Source organism: Poromitra crassiceps (assembly GCF_964638095.1).
Source record: "Poromitra crassiceps genome assembly, chromosome: 11".
Classification (NCBI taxonomy): Eukaryota; Metazoa; Chordata; class Actinopteri; order Beryciformes; family Melamphaidae; genus Poromitra; species Poromitra crassiceps.
The window spans coordinates 1,782,301-1,797,812 of record NC_139643.1 but is presented as its reverse complement, the minus strand read 5'-3'; the positions used below and the strand labels follow the sequence as shown (position 1 = coordinate 1,797,812).

The following is a 15,512-nucleotide window of genomic DNA, read 5'->3' as shown; positions in this document are numbered from 1 at the left end:
ACAAAATTCCTTGGTTTTCGCTGTTCTATTGAAGGAAATTATTTTTGAGGTGTGACTACATGAAAATATTAGCTTCAGTCAGTGATGTGCATGAAATGTTTAATTTCACAAAAGGCTCTTTATCTCAGCTTCTAGAAAAAAACGGCTGTTTTTGGTTAAATCAAGCTATCTTCTCCGGCTGATAACTAAAGAACGGAAAATGATATCAATAAACCTGTTTTTGCTGATGATAGAATAGAGTCTCATCGTTCTTTTTGCGTGTTCGGTGTTTACATAGTAATATCACACAATATTCTGTGGGCCTCGAGAAATCACTGAAAACGCTCTGAAACTCTGGCACTGGGAGCGTCCGTTCTCCAAAAGTGGCTGGCACTCAATGAGTTAAGGGCTGTCCCATTTTAAAGTCGCAAGATAGCCCTTAACACTTAGTTTTGAGGGCTACTAAGATTGAGGGTTGAGCTTGAGGGTTAAGATTGAGGGTTAAGAAAAGAATTGGGATTGGGCCATTGTGTGATATTACTATGTAAACACCGAACACGCCCAAAGAACGATGAGACTCTATTGTATCATCAGCAAAAAAAAGTTTATTGATATCATTTTCCGTTCTTTAGTTATCAGCCGGAGAAGATAGGTTGTTTTCACCAAAAACAGGCGTTTCAAACTAGAAGCTGAGATAATCAGCCTTTTGTGAAATGAAGCATTTCAAGCACATCACTGACTCTGAAGCTAATATTTTCTGATGTAGTGACACCTCAAAAATAATTTCCTTCAATAAAACAGCGAAAACAAAGGAATTTTGTTTGGCAAAATAATATTTTTTAGCTGCAACCAGCAGCGCTGGCCCCTGCGTGCGCAGACCCTACACTTTCTTGCTGGTCTTGATTTACTGCTGGTGGGCATCAGATATTCTAGCTTGTGTTTGTAAATCTGTCCATCGAGCCTCCTGCTGTCTGGGTCGGTGTTGTATGCTGCCCTCCGTGCCCCACCCCCCTCAACTGCACACTCCTCCGTGGGAGTGTCTCTGGTGGCTCTCTGCTGCGTTTGCTCTGCACTGAAAAGTGCACTACGCCCAGCTTTTTCACAGCGTTCCGCCGTTTTTCCTCCCAGCGCTTCCAGCTGAGAATAATGTAACTTTTCAGAAAGACGCTGGTGTCGGCAACTAATCATGTGGAGGGGCTATCGCAGCGTTATTTGCACTATGTTGTAACAGAGTCTACAGCACAAGAATTTCACACATGATACTTGTACTACGGAGTGACAATAAAAATCTTGAATCTTGAATCTTCCCCTCCCTCCGAACAGGCGCCCTTAACAACCAGGGGAGGCACCACATCAGCAACCAGGATATTGCATGTTTTGGTGAAGGGGTTCCTATATGAAGGAAACCCCCGGGAGCAGCTAATGGACTTTTTAAATGAACACAATATTCTTTAGGTCTTCCAATCTGGTTTTAAAGCCCTGCACAGCACTGAGTCAGCACTTTTAAGATTTTTTAATGACATATTTTTAGCTACTGATTCCGGTGATTGTGTTGTCCTGGTACTTTTAGACTTGTCGGCCGCTTTTGACACGGTGGACCATGAGATTTTAATTGCCCGCTTAGAACAGTGGGTGGGCGTCAGAGGCATAGCCCTTGAATGGTTCAAGTCCTACCTGGCAGATTGATCTTTCTGCATTATGCTTGAGGGCTCTGTGTCGTCTACTGCCCCCCTCTTGTATGGCATCCCCCAGGGCTCAATACTCGGCGCTGTCCTGTTTCCCCTTATTTATTGCCCCTTGGTTCCATCCTCAGAAGGCACAGCATTTCCTTTCATTGCTACGCTGATGACAGCCAGATTTATGTACCGCTAAAAAAGTCTGGCTACTTTTCCATAGAGCCGCTGCTCAAATGTCTTGATGACATTAAGTCCTGGATAGCCTTGAATTTTCTTAATTTTAATGATAAAAAGACCGAGGTCATGGTCTTTGGTGGCCCCTCCGTGACCCCGTTAGTAGACCTGGGCTCGCTGGCGCAGTATGTTAAGCCTATGGTGAAGAACCTAGGTGTGAAGATTGACCCTGACCTTAAATTTGACAGCCAGATCAAGGCTGTGGTCAAATCAAGCTTTTTTCAGTTGAGGCAGCTGGCCAAAATTAAGCCCATCCTACAAGCACAGCACTTTGAAACAGTAATCCATGCTTTTGTAACTACTCGGCTGGATTACTGCAATGCACTTTATATGGGAGTGAGTGGATCCTCTGTTGCTCCAGCTGGTTCAGAATGGCGCTGCGCGTCTTTTAACTGGCACTCATAAGCATGAGCACATCTCACCGATTTTATCCTCACTCCACTGGCTCCCCGTGCATTTTAGGATTCATTTTAAAATTATTTTATTTGCTTTTAAAGCCCTTAACGACCTTGCCCTGCCCTACCTCTCTGAGCTGTTGCACTTCTATACACCTTCCCGCTCTCTCAGGTCAGCTGACCAGCTGCTCCTAACAGTGCCTAAAACTAGGCGTAAGCTCAGGGGGGGCAAGTGCTTTCTCCGTTGTCGCCCCTAAACTGTGGAATGAGCTGCCGCTGCAGATTAGGCAGGCCTCATCACTGTCGAACTTTAAAAGCCTCCTTAAAACGCACCTTTTCTCCCTGGCTTTCGACACCATGTAGAATGTTGATTTTATGATTTTATTGATTCATTGTTTTTTTGTAGTTTTTACTGATTTTAGTGCTGTTTCTTTTGTTTTTACATATTCTTATCTATTTTATTGTTTTATTGTTGCCTATGTTTTTTCTATTTTTATTCCTTTTTAGTTATTCTACGTATTTTTATCTATTTTATTGTGCTGCTTATTTCTGTTCTGTACAGCACTTTGTGCCCCTGTGGCTGTTAAGACGCTTTATAAATAAAGTTGGATTGGATTGGATTGGATGTACTATCTGGAGCTGAAGATAATGGAAATGCTACCGCTAACTAACCCTGCAACCATGGCAGAGTGAACTGCAGCAATGCTTAAAAAGCCTGACAGCACACAGTAAGACAACTCCAAACCCAGAGTTAATTTATTGCTGCAAAGGTGGAGGTGAAAACATGAGCGATGCAGAGTTGGCCTTATGTTTATTGGACAGGTTAGACTTGCTAACACGCATACACGCTCGAACGGTAACGTTAACGTTATTATTTTCGGTGTATTTCTCCCCCGACAGGGCGGGGGGTTGACGCTTTTTCCACGACCACATGTCACTAATTGTCATTTCCACCATAAAGATGCATCTCGGCAGAATAACGTTACATTTGATGGAGAGAAAAAGTCTGGTGGAGTTTCAATAGCGGCGATGCTAATGTTATGAATGACTCAAGAGTAATGTTACCTAAGCACATCTAACCTAACTGTAAAGCAACGTGATAACAAACAACTGTTGTTAGTGCAGGATACATGGATAGTAACCAGTTTCTGGTTAGCGTTGGGTGCATCGGCTGCTAGTCTCTGATTTAGCTGATGATAAAGCACCACTTGACCACTGTTGATTCCATCTGTTACCTCACTCCATAGTTCTGTAACTCTGAGGAATGTTTTAAATGAACAGTGTGCAGTGGGATATGTTTGCTCTCCACTTGATGTTGAATTGTAACACTACTTAGCTTTAGGTGGTTGGCCTAGGCAGCCTAGGTGTTGTCTGACAGTATTGACTGGTGGGTTGGGTCCTTGGGACACATGTTTGACAATGTTGTTGTAGTTCCTCTGGCTACTGTTAGATATGATTGTTATACTGATCCCTTAACCTAATTACTTGTTTGACTTGATAAAAAAACAAAACATCCAGTAATTTTCATATGTCTGTGTAGTGTGTTGTTGGCACACCTACTGTGGAACCTTATAACATACTGATTCAGACCAGAACACAATTCATGCATCATACTGGATGTTTGGGAACATGGGAGTGAAATGAGTGCGATATGTACACTAGGGATGTTCATCAATTATCGAAAATCGATAATTGATCGTTAAGGATTGGAATCGATCCTGTGGCATTTGGATCGATTTTTTTATTATATAAAAAAAAAATTGGACTAGGTTTGGGTGGAATTCGTTCCTCCTAGCCCCACTCCATTGCACAGCCGACTAACGTGAGGTGGAGCTTCATATAGTCTCTAGTTTTCTGGCTGGGCATGGGCCTTTGTGCCAACAAAACTGTTTTAAACATGGGAAATTCACACCGGCATGCGCCGGGGACAGCAGTGTTAGAGAGGAGACACATTGAAATAAAGAGTTCATTGAGGAGAACACGTTGTCTTTCGTATTTTCTGCCATAGGCATTCATTTTGTAAAAAAAAAAAAAAAAGTATTAATATGATCGATAATCGATAATTGATCGTTAATTTTCACCGATTATCGATTTTGGAAAATTTTCAAAATGAACATCCCTAATGTACACACTGCCCACCGTTTTTTACATGAAAACCTATGGGAAGAGACCGCACGGTGGAAAAAAGCGGGCACTCTAAAAAGCCCGAAATAGCTAAAATAGGCCCGGAAAAATCTTCAGTCAAAAGATTATTATTATTATTTTTGCCTTAATCCCTGTATACAACAGTTGTAAAAGCTATTAAGTAATAATAGTATTTTTTTTAAAGTAATTTGAGATAACAGATGATTTATTTGTTATTTGAAAATAAAATACATTTATGGATTGTTGACTTAAAATGCCCTTCCTTAACTGCAGGCTGGATCCAGACTTCAGTCCGGCGGAGAGCGACGACGGGGCAGAGAGCGACAAGGGGGAACGGGGGAAAAGAAGCGGACAGAGCATTCCCGTGGATCCCCCGGGCATTAGCGAGTCAAGCGGAGCACCCCCCGGAAGCAAGAAGCTGCATGTGTGCCACGTGTGTTCCAAAAGCTACGACCGGCCCTTTCGCCTCCGCATCCACCTGAGAGACCACACGGGAGAGAAACCCTTCCAGTGTCCCGACTGCAGCAAGAGGTAGTAATAATAATAACTTTATTTATATAGCACCTTTCAAAACAACCGTTACAAAGTGCTTCACAAACAAAGACATTTGCCAGGAAGTGATCAAATACATTGTATTTGATACAATGCCACATTCAGTGCATAAAATAACAAATAAAAACCATCCTATAAAACCAATAAAAGGATACAAGAACACACAAAATAACTGGTAAATAAGAAACTAAAACAATAATCAAGGATATGCCAAACGATAAAAATAAGTCTAAAGCCCCATTCAGCAGCTTTTCCAAGTTTTGCTATTGGAGAAACTGCGCCCTCTGGGTGCATTAGCATCGGTATCGATATCACCGTTCAAAGTAAAAAAAACACAGCGCCAGAAAGCTCTAAACATGTTGTGACATCGTAGGGCTGGGCGATATGGCCTCTAAAGAATATCGCGATGTTTTTCGGCTATATCGCGATACACGATATATATCGCGATATTTTTGAAATCTCTCATAAATGCTCAATTTAACCCTTCAGGGTTCATACACATTTTGACCAATGGATTTCCATGACTTTTCCATAAGTTCTTAACCTGTATTTTATGCACACCTGGGGTAAAAAAGAAGAAGAAAGAAAGGGCAGATGTAGTGAGCAAAGATGGATGATTTAATATTCCATAGCTCTGACCTAAGCAAATCTGACATCACTGTGAACACAAACAACACTTCTGATATAATATGATTGTTTTAGTAAAGTGTATCACTCAATAGTCAATACAAAAAATAATTTTATAGAACCGAAAGCCTAGCTGCTTAGTCTGCAGATAAAACATAAAAAATTTAATTTAGACTCTTATTGGCATGACGGCAACATATAAGCGGTCTGAATTTTGCATTGGGGCCAGTTCTATAGTGAGGCATGGAAAGCCTCACTATAAGCCATCATATCTGTGTCGTTTCACTTTTGACTGAAAAATTATGCCTCTAGTCTAGATTAAAGAAAATACACGTATGTGATGTTGACTTTTATGTAGGCTATGTGCGCATTCGTTTTCCTTATAGATCATGACTGCCCTGCAGCTAGCTACGTTAGCTTGCATGTAAGGTTAGCGTTAGCTGCTTTTGGAGACAAACCCTGGACGTTTCATTTTGAGTAATGCATGAGGTTCTCTATGGTTTATGCCAGCTCTGGGAGTATGAAGTGCTTTAAATGCGGGGATTTTGGTCACAACAAGCTTGTGGAGCGCTACCTGCAACTAGGTAGCCTAACCAGCTAGCTAACGTTAGCCCCGACCACAACAGCTAACGTTAACGCCGAACAAATCCGCTGCCTCCTCCCCACGTTTGGTTTAGCGTAACGCCAGCTCAGACTTTCCCCTAATCTCAGAAACCTTGCGGGACATGTATTGTAAATCGCAATAGTGGTTGTTTTGTTATCATTTGAAACTGACAACAGCTACACTGGAGGCGACCATGTTTCGCCAGCTGCGCCTGCTTGGGTTGGTTGGTGGGAAGCGTGATTTCGAATCGCGCATAGGTTAAGGATGGGTGTGTCTGACGCGGTTTGACGCGTTTGACGTATCCATGTGATTCCCCCTCCCTTCCTGAGTGTGACTTGAGCTCTCCCTTGAGAGGGAGAGCTGACAAGAGGAAACGTGAAGCGAGTCATGCCGGCGGCTTAAGTTATAAACAATGCGTGACAATTATACTCGAATGTTCGCCATATAGTCATTTCTACATCTCACGTGGCACAAGCCGCGATACATCGAGTATATTCGATATATCGCCCAGCCCTATGACATCGGGTACTCACCACGTGATGAAATAATAATCCATAGTTAAGTGAAACGTCATTTTCGTAGCAAATCCGCACCGAGTTACTTCCTTGTTTTCCTGAAGACAGCGCTTCCGCTGTACAGCGCAAGTGTGCATGCTTGCCTCCGGGACGCCGGCACAAAAATGCTTAGTCCCAGGAGAGGCCTTTGGAGGGCGGTGTGTGACCAATACCAACACCAACACCAATATCACGTTCCCTCAGTCACCGAACCATACTCTTGCAAAATGCAAAAGATTTTTATTGTATTATACCAACACCAAGACCAACATTCTCCCTGTTACAAGTCACTGTACCATCTTCAATGACTAAAAAGCTGTTATATTAAGGTGAAAAAGTTACTGATTGGGGCTTTAACGTAATGAACTTGCATTAATTAAGACAGTCAAACCAAATAATTTGAAATGACATTGAATTAAATCACGGCTCTCAGATGCAGCCGCTTCCTCCTCCATTCAGGGTGTGTTTTACACATTTTGTAATCGTTATTCCGTTTTAGACCCGGAAGTAGATTACTCCTACCTTAATTATTTTTAGATTTGCCAAAAAGCTGTTTTCAAGCGAAAAACAACAAACTGTTATAAAGTTTTAATATTTTTTCGGATGAGAACGTAACATCCAAATATGTGACCAGTTTATCAGAATAACGCCTATTTGGAATTTTTTAACGAGCAGTGACGAGCGCTGGCTGTGACCGGACTAGCTAGTATCTGTCAACCCAGCTGGCAGTGAGAAAACACCGTCGAAGTGCTTAATTGTAACTAATGTCAGTGTTTCCCCTACCATTCTACAGGCCTGGTGGGCCCGCCAGGCCAACAGCGTCCCCGCCAGGCCAGAAAAAAAAATCCTGCTCTCCCCAAAATTTCAATAAACCTTTATGGCATATTATTACAATACAACAATACTGGTGTTGACAGTGGACAGTAATAGATAATGCCAAATCATTCAAAACAATAAGCATTTTGCTTTTAGGAGCATTGTGCCAGCGTGCAGCGCTGTTCCAAAACGTGTCAACGTGTGTCGTTGCCTGGGAAACGCACATCCCATAATACAACTGTTCGCATCGCATCCCATACTAGTATGATGATACTTGGGATGCCATTGCCAACATAGATATGAACAGGTTAGCTAAAAGTTTAGCGTCGCCATACTTTGCTGATTCTGATTCTGATTCTGATTCTGAGATTCAAGAGCAAAACCATCCTGACGGCGCACACACGTACGCATGGCGGTGCACGGCCGTTCTGCTGTCAGGAGTGTGGGAAGACGTTCAGACAGAACACGGCTCTGACAGAACACATGAGAACACACACCGGAGAGAGACCCTACAACTGCCCCTTCTGTGACCTCCGCTTCAGAACCAAGGTAATGCCACACTCAATCCTATACTAGTTCAGGGGTTCCCAAACTATTACAAGATTTAACCCATTGACAATTGCATATTATGTCAAAAATCATATCCATACAACTTCCAAATATATGTCCTTACTTTTATTCATGTAAGAGCCTAATAATTACATTTGTATCTCAAATGTTTTCTCATTTCTTCATATTCAATATTTCCAGAGACAATGGACAGTTAATTCCAGGCCCCGCCAAATAATATGAAATGATATTCTCTTGCGGTCTCCTAAATGCAATTGCTGTCAATGACATTGAGGAGAGACAGGAAGAGAATACTAATGTGGAAAACATGCTACAGCCTCAAAGCCCTCACGGAATTGACCTATCGCTAAGCCCCACCCCCCGTGTTCACTCAGACAAACATAGGGCAGGCTGACTAGAATAAATGGCAGCCGTCACTGTCAAACAACTTTTTGAGGCCTGATATCGTCTAGAAGCCATCAGAAAGTACTTCACTATGCCATGGAGGGCGTTTTAAGGGAGGAAGACAGCGGGTGGGGATAACAGGCGACTCACATCCAGAATTGACATTCACTTAGACTTAGAGTAACCACTCCGTGGATTATATAGCCTATATGCCGAATTGAAGAGTGGCGCCTGGTAATCTATTTCATGTACCTCGGTATAATCAAGAAACGTTAAATAGTGTAGATGTTTTTCATAGCCAGACAACTGCACACACGCATGGGTGGTGGTGTAGCAGCAGATCAGCAGAGGCATAGCTTACAGCTTTTAACATCATGTTTTCCTCCTGGATCTTTTCCTCTTTAGACTACCTCACATTTATTTGGAGAACGGGATTAATTCACTCGTTTTAGGGTTTGACTGGTATCTGGCGATGTTATAATCACATCAATCAATGCGCCTCCTCTTCACTAGTCTCGCTGGCCAGCCTCCCCTCTCTACCTCTTCACCAACTCCATTACACGCATAACGTATGAAACACCATAAAACCAGAGGAGAATCCCGATTTCTTCTGCTTCTCTATGCTTCTCTATGAAGCCCTAGGCTCAGGTTGTCCGAGTGTATGGTAGAGCTGCACGCGCTGTGATTTGCTCGTCTGCGTTCGGGGTGGGACTTAGCGATAGGTCAATTGCACCGAGGGCTGCGCCATGGCTGGCCAGCCTGCCGGCGCAGCTGGCGTGCAGCTCCCAGAAAATGTGACTCGACGCAGCCAAGTATAATATAATGTAGATGGGGAGATAACAGGAGATAGTTAAAGTGATTACCAAGTATATGCACTACATTCTCTCCTTGGACTAACTTCTAGTCATTTAAATCATAGTGGAGCCACACATTTTACTGATTTTGGCTCAAACCTCCTCACATTTGGATTCAAAGATGAACTGATTAGATTTGAATCTAGTCAAAGATCAAAGTCACTGTCACCTCACGAACGCCATTTTATAGCTCGTTAACGAAATATCTCAGGAACGCCTTGACGGAATTTTGTCACATTTGGCTCAAACGTCCACTTGAACTCAAGGATGATCTGAGTAGATTTTGGTTGTCAGAGATCAAAGTTCAAGGTCACTGTGAGTGACCTCACGAACGCCATTTTCTAGCTTGTTAACACAATATCTCAGACACGCCTTGACTGAATTTCATCACATTTGGCTCAAACGTCCACGTGTACTCAAAAATGAACTGATTACATTTTGGTGGTCAAAGGTAAAGGTCACTGTGACCTCACAAACGCCATTTTCAAGCTCATTAACGCGATATCTCAGGAACGCCTTGACGGAATTTCTTCACATTTGGCTCAAACGTCCACTTGGATTCAAAGATGAACTGATTACATTATAGCTGATTGGATGTAATCCAACAGGTACTGGAGCACACAGATCAAGTGTATAATGAAGTTTTTTATTGAACTAACGTTTCGACACTACTGTGTCTTCATCAGAGTTAAACAACAGTGGTTTACATTTGTCTTTTTATAACCTCCTCCCATAATTAGAACTGATCCAGCTCAGGCTGGAGGGAGGGGGAGGAGGTGATAAGTGGAAGATTGCATTATTGCCATGACATTATTAACATGACAGAAAGAATTCATGTACATATAAAAAAAATTACATCAATGCAATCCACAATGGATAAGTCAAAACCAAAAAGATAGTTTAAGAAATACAAATAAACAATACAACAATGCATCCCCATAGAACATCCCTCAATAGAAAATTTTTAGGAGGGGCGGGGGGGAGGGGGGGTAGGATGAACCAATCAAAGTCGGCCATGTCTCCACCTAGTGGGCAAGGAGAGGGAGGGAAATGGCAACCATCAGTTTCCTATACAAATCCCTGCTCTGGTGTGAGTTAACCATACATCACAAGCTATGCAAAGATGAAAAATTCGTTCAACAATTATATATAACAATAATAGAAATTAAATCGTAGAAAAGTAGAACATTTTAAAATAGGTACAGGAATGGACTTGGTAGTGATAATAAAAGACATGGTTAGGAATTTACAAAAAACAACTAAGATTTAATTCTTCATTGAGACCCAGAGGTTCGACTGAATTCAACTCAGTTATCCAAAAAGCTTCTCTACAGAGTAGTTTTTTAATGATATCTCCGCCTCTAGGGGAAGGAGAAACTTTTTCTATTCCCCAGAATTTAAGTGAGGCCGGGGAGCCATGATTACATTGGCTGTAATGACGAGCAATTGCATAGTCCATATTTTTGGTTCTAATTGCCGTTTTATGTTCTGCAATCCGCAGTTTTAGGGGTCGTTTGGTTTGACCGATGTAGATCTGAGAACAAGGACAAGTGAGCATATATATAACATGTGTCGTGTTACAATTGATAAACGATTTGATTTTATATTTCTTGCCCGAGCGAGGATGACAGAAATATTTTCTATTGCTAGAATTTGAGCAATGGACACAATTGCCGCATTTGTAGAAACCTAGAGGAGGATCAGGCAGCCAAGTCGGTCGAGGAGGGGGCTTCATCAGGCTGTGTACGAGTCTATCTTTAATAGACCCCGACCTTCTGAAAGTAATAAGAGGAGGTTCCCGACAAATCTCCTTCATGGCTGGGTCAGTCATCAATATATGCCAGTGTTTATGGACTGCTGCCTTGATTCTACCTGCCATAGGAGAAAACTCAGTAGCAAAACAGAGACGGGGAGATGTACCAAGAGGCTTTTTAAGCAATAAGGTGGTTCTATCAGTGCGCAGCGCTCTTTGATAGGCTGCACTGATATCCTGTTCAAAATAGCCTCTAGCTCTAAACCGTTGCATCATTTCAACAGATTTACTTTTGAATTCATTCTCCGTTTTGCAGTTTCTGCGGAGACGCAGAAACTGACCTACTGGAATGTTTTTTATTAATTTATTAGGATGATTGCTGTCCGCTCTGAGGATTGTGTTTTTGCTGAGGGGTTTTCTGTAAATAGTCGAGCTTAGATAACCATTGTCCTTAAAAATTGTGAGGTCTAGAAAGTGTATTCTGTCCATGTCAATTTCAGAAGTGAATGACAGAAACGTAGAAGATGAATTTAAGTAATCAATAAAAGCATTTAGTTCATTTAGAGTACCATTCCAGACCATAAAAATGTCATCAATATACCTGCGCCACAAAACTATCTTCGACTGAAAGGGATTAGAGGAGGTATTAAGGATGCATTTTTCTTCCCAAAAACCCATTACCAGACAGGCATAAGAAGGAGAGAATGGGCTGCCCATACTGACACCTTGGCTCTGAAGAAAAAAGGAGCCAGCATATTGAAAGAAGTTTTTAGATCAAATTAATTCAGTAAGTGTCAAGATAAAATCATTCGGGGGCAGAATGCCTTCTGGACGAGTATTGAGGTAATGCGTCAAAGCCTGTAATCCTTTTAAATGTGGGATGCACGTATATAAGCTTTGCACATCAAGGGTAACTAAAATCATGTTTTGTTCTACTGGGAATTGGTCAATCACTTTTAAAAGGTCTGTAGTATCACCCAGGTATGAAGGAAGTTGTAGCACCCATTTCTTAATAAAAAAGTCAACATACTGAGACAATGGTTCGGTTAAACAACCAATACTGGACACAATTGGACGAAAAGGGGGGTCCACTAGAGTTTTATGTATCTTAGGGAGACCATAAAATACTGAGCAAACAGGATATTTCACTATCAAAAATTCCTTTTCTTGTATAGTGATCCAACCCCTAGAGAAAGCAGTTTCCAAAAATGAATCAATTTCTTCTTTAATAGACTCTGTGGGGTTAGAGTTGAGAGAGATATAATTATCTCTATCTGCCAGTAAAGCTTTCATAGCTTTATCATAATTGTCATGGCTCAAAATAACAGTGGATCCCCCTTTGTCTGCTGGACGGATAATAATATCCGATCTAGTCTCCAAGTGTTTTAACGCTTGGAGTTGTTTCCTGGAAAGGTTTTTATTAGAAGAAACTTTGTTACTCTCCTTGCACATCTTGTCAAACTCATTTTGCAAGAGATTATTGAATGTGACAATAGCTGGATTCAAATTGGAGGAAGGCAGAAATTTGGATTTCTTTTTAAAAGGCGTAGTTTCTGAACTGATTACATTTTGGTGGTCAAAGTTCAAGGTTACTCTGACCTCACAAACGCCATTTTCAGGCTCGTCAATGCAATATCTCAGGAACGCATTGACAGAATATCTTCGAATTTGGCTCAAACGTCCACTTGGACTCAAGCATGAACTGATTAGATTTTGGCGGTCAAAGTTCAAGATCACTGTGACCTCATGAACACCAGTTTCAGGCTCGTTAACGCAATATCTCAGGAACGCATTGAGGGAATTTATTCGAATTTGGCTCAAACGTCCACTTGGACTCAAATATGAACTGATTAGATTTTGGTGGTCAAAGTTCAAGGTCACTGTGACCTCAGGACCGCCCGTTTCATGCGTGTTAACGTGATATTTCAGGAACAAGTGCTTCGAAAAGCTGGTTATATCACAGATCCGCCCCACACTCCCCCCGGACCAGGACCCGCTACAATTTGCATACCGCCCCAACAGGAGCACAGCGGATGCAGTAGCACACATGCTCCACACCGCCCTCTCCCACCTGGAGGGGAAGGACACCTATGTGAGAATGCTGTTCGTGGACTACAGCTCAGCATTCAACACCATAGTACCCTCCAGGCTGGTAAGCAAGCTCAAGGATCTGGGACTAAACACAGCAATGTGTGAGTGGATCCTGGACTTCCTGACAGACCGCCGCCAGGTGGTGAGAGTGGGCAACCTCACCTCCTCCCCACTGACCATCAGCATAGGAGCGACCCAGGGGTGCGTCTCCAGCCCCTTCTGGTACGACCTCTACACCCACGACTGCGTGGCGACTCAATCTTCGAACACCACCGTGAAGTTTTCAGACGACACAGCAGTCGTGGGGCTGATCTCCAAGAGCGACGAGACGGCCTACAGAAAGGAGGTGGAGGCCCTGGAACAATGGTGCCAGGACAACCACCTCTCTCTGAACGTCTCCAAGACCAAGGAGATCATTGTAGACTACAGGAGGGGGGGGGGGCGCACACCCCCCAATCACCATCAACGGCACAGTGGTGGAAAGGGTGGACAGCTTCAAGTACCTGGGAGTCAACATCCACCAGGACCTGACTTGGGCCGGCCACACTGCCACTGTTGTTAAAAAGGCCCAACAGTGACTACACGGACTCAGGCGCCTGAAGAAATTTGGGCTAAGGCCAGAAATCCTTAGGGACTTCTACAGAGGCACCATTGAAAGCCTGCTGACTGGCTGCTTCACCACCTGGTACGGGAACTGTACCACCATGGACTGCAGGGCGCTAAGAAGAGTGAGGCACGCGGCCCAACACGTAACAGGATGTGAGCTGCCAGAACTGCAGGAACTGTATAACCAGCGGTGCCTCAGGAGGTCCCTGAAGATCATCAAAGACACAAACCATCCCCACAACAGCCTGTTCTCCCTGTGACCCTCAGGGAGGAGATACAGGGTCCCAAAAGCACGCACAAATCGCTTGAGGGACAGTTTCTTCCCGCAGGCCATGAGACTCCTTAACTCATTGAGTGCCAGCCACTTTTGGAAAACGGATGCTCCCAGTGCCAGCCCTTTCAGAGCGTTTTCAGTGATAACTCAAGACCCACAGAATATTGTGTGATATTACTATGTAAACACAGAACACGCCCAAAAAACGATGAGACTCGCTTGTATCATCAGCAAAAAAAAGTTTATTGATATCATTTTCCGTTCTTTAGTTATCAGCCGGAGAAGATAGGTTGATTTCACCAAAAACAGACGTTTCAAACTAGAAGCTGAGATAATGAGCCTTTTGTGAAATGAAGCATTTCAAGCACATCACTGACTCTGAAGCTAATATTTTCTGATGTAGTGACACCTCAAAAATAATTTCCTTCAATAAAACAGCGAAAACAAAGGAATTTTGATGACAAAATAATATTTTTTAGCTGCAACCAGCAGCGCTGGCCCCTGCGTGCGCAGACCCTACACCTACTTGCTGGTCTTGATTTACAGTTGGTGGGCATCAGGTATTCTAGCTTGTTTGCCAATCTGTCCATCGAGCCTGCTGTCTGGGTCGGTACGTGTTGTATGGTGCCCTACGTGCCCCACCCCCCTCAACTGCAAACTCCTCCGTGGGAGTGTCTCTGGTGGCTCTCTGCTGCACGTTTGCTCTGCATGTTTCAAAGTGCGCTACACCCAGCTCTATTTTCACATCGTTCCGCCGTTTTTGTCGCCGGCTCCCAGCACTTCCAGCTGAGAATGATTTGGCTTTTCAGAAAGACACTGGTGTCGTGCTCCTTTTCTGGCAACTATCATGTGGAGGGGCTATCGCAGCGGAGCGGAGGGGCTCAATTGTGGGACAGATTGGCTGCTGTTCACAGGCACAGCTAACGTTACAGCATTTACGTTTGCCCACACGGCTTCTTCTACTCTTTTTTTCTCATCTTTCTCTAATCCGGAGAGCACTGTTGCCACCTAATGGGTCCGTAAAATAGCTTCTACACCTTCAAAATCCCCCATACTTTTACAGGAGATGCATCAGGCTTTGATCCACGTCCCACCGTCAAAAAACGCAATTGACGACTTTAGTCGTCATTGGCACTCTACGTTACTATTTGAATTGACGACTATAGTCGTCATTGGCATTGGAGTTAACATACACAAATAGTGTAGTAGCTGTACTGTACTGTACTGTAGCTGCTACCATTACGTATGTCTAATGTTTAATTGTATGTGTATATGTCAACTATGTTTAAGTATGTCTAAAGTATGTACATGCCATGTGCACCTATGTGCAGTGAATATGCCACTGTCTTTGACTTCTCTTATCACTCTACTGCCTTATTGCTTGTTGTGTCTCTTGTT

At 43.0% G+C, this 15,512-nt stretch overlaps 1 protein-coding gene across 1 annotated transcript in view; it reads left to right on the top strand.

Annotated features, from left to right (window-relative positions):
* LOC310785722 (uncharacterized protein) overlaps positions 1 to 15,512 on the top strand; it is a gene marked incomplete at its 5' end in the record, with an annotated part of 38,939 nt that overhangs the window by 18,270 nt on the left and 5,157 nt on the right. The window contains 2 exons of the mRNA XM_083646858.1: positions 4,703 to 4,960; positions 7,951 to 8,131. Coding sequence (XP_083502984.1) covers positions 4,703 to 4,960; positions 7,951 to 8,131 — 439 coding nt within the window. The remainder of the gene's footprint in view (positions 1 to 4,702; positions 4,961 to 7,950; positions 8,132 to 15,512) is intronic.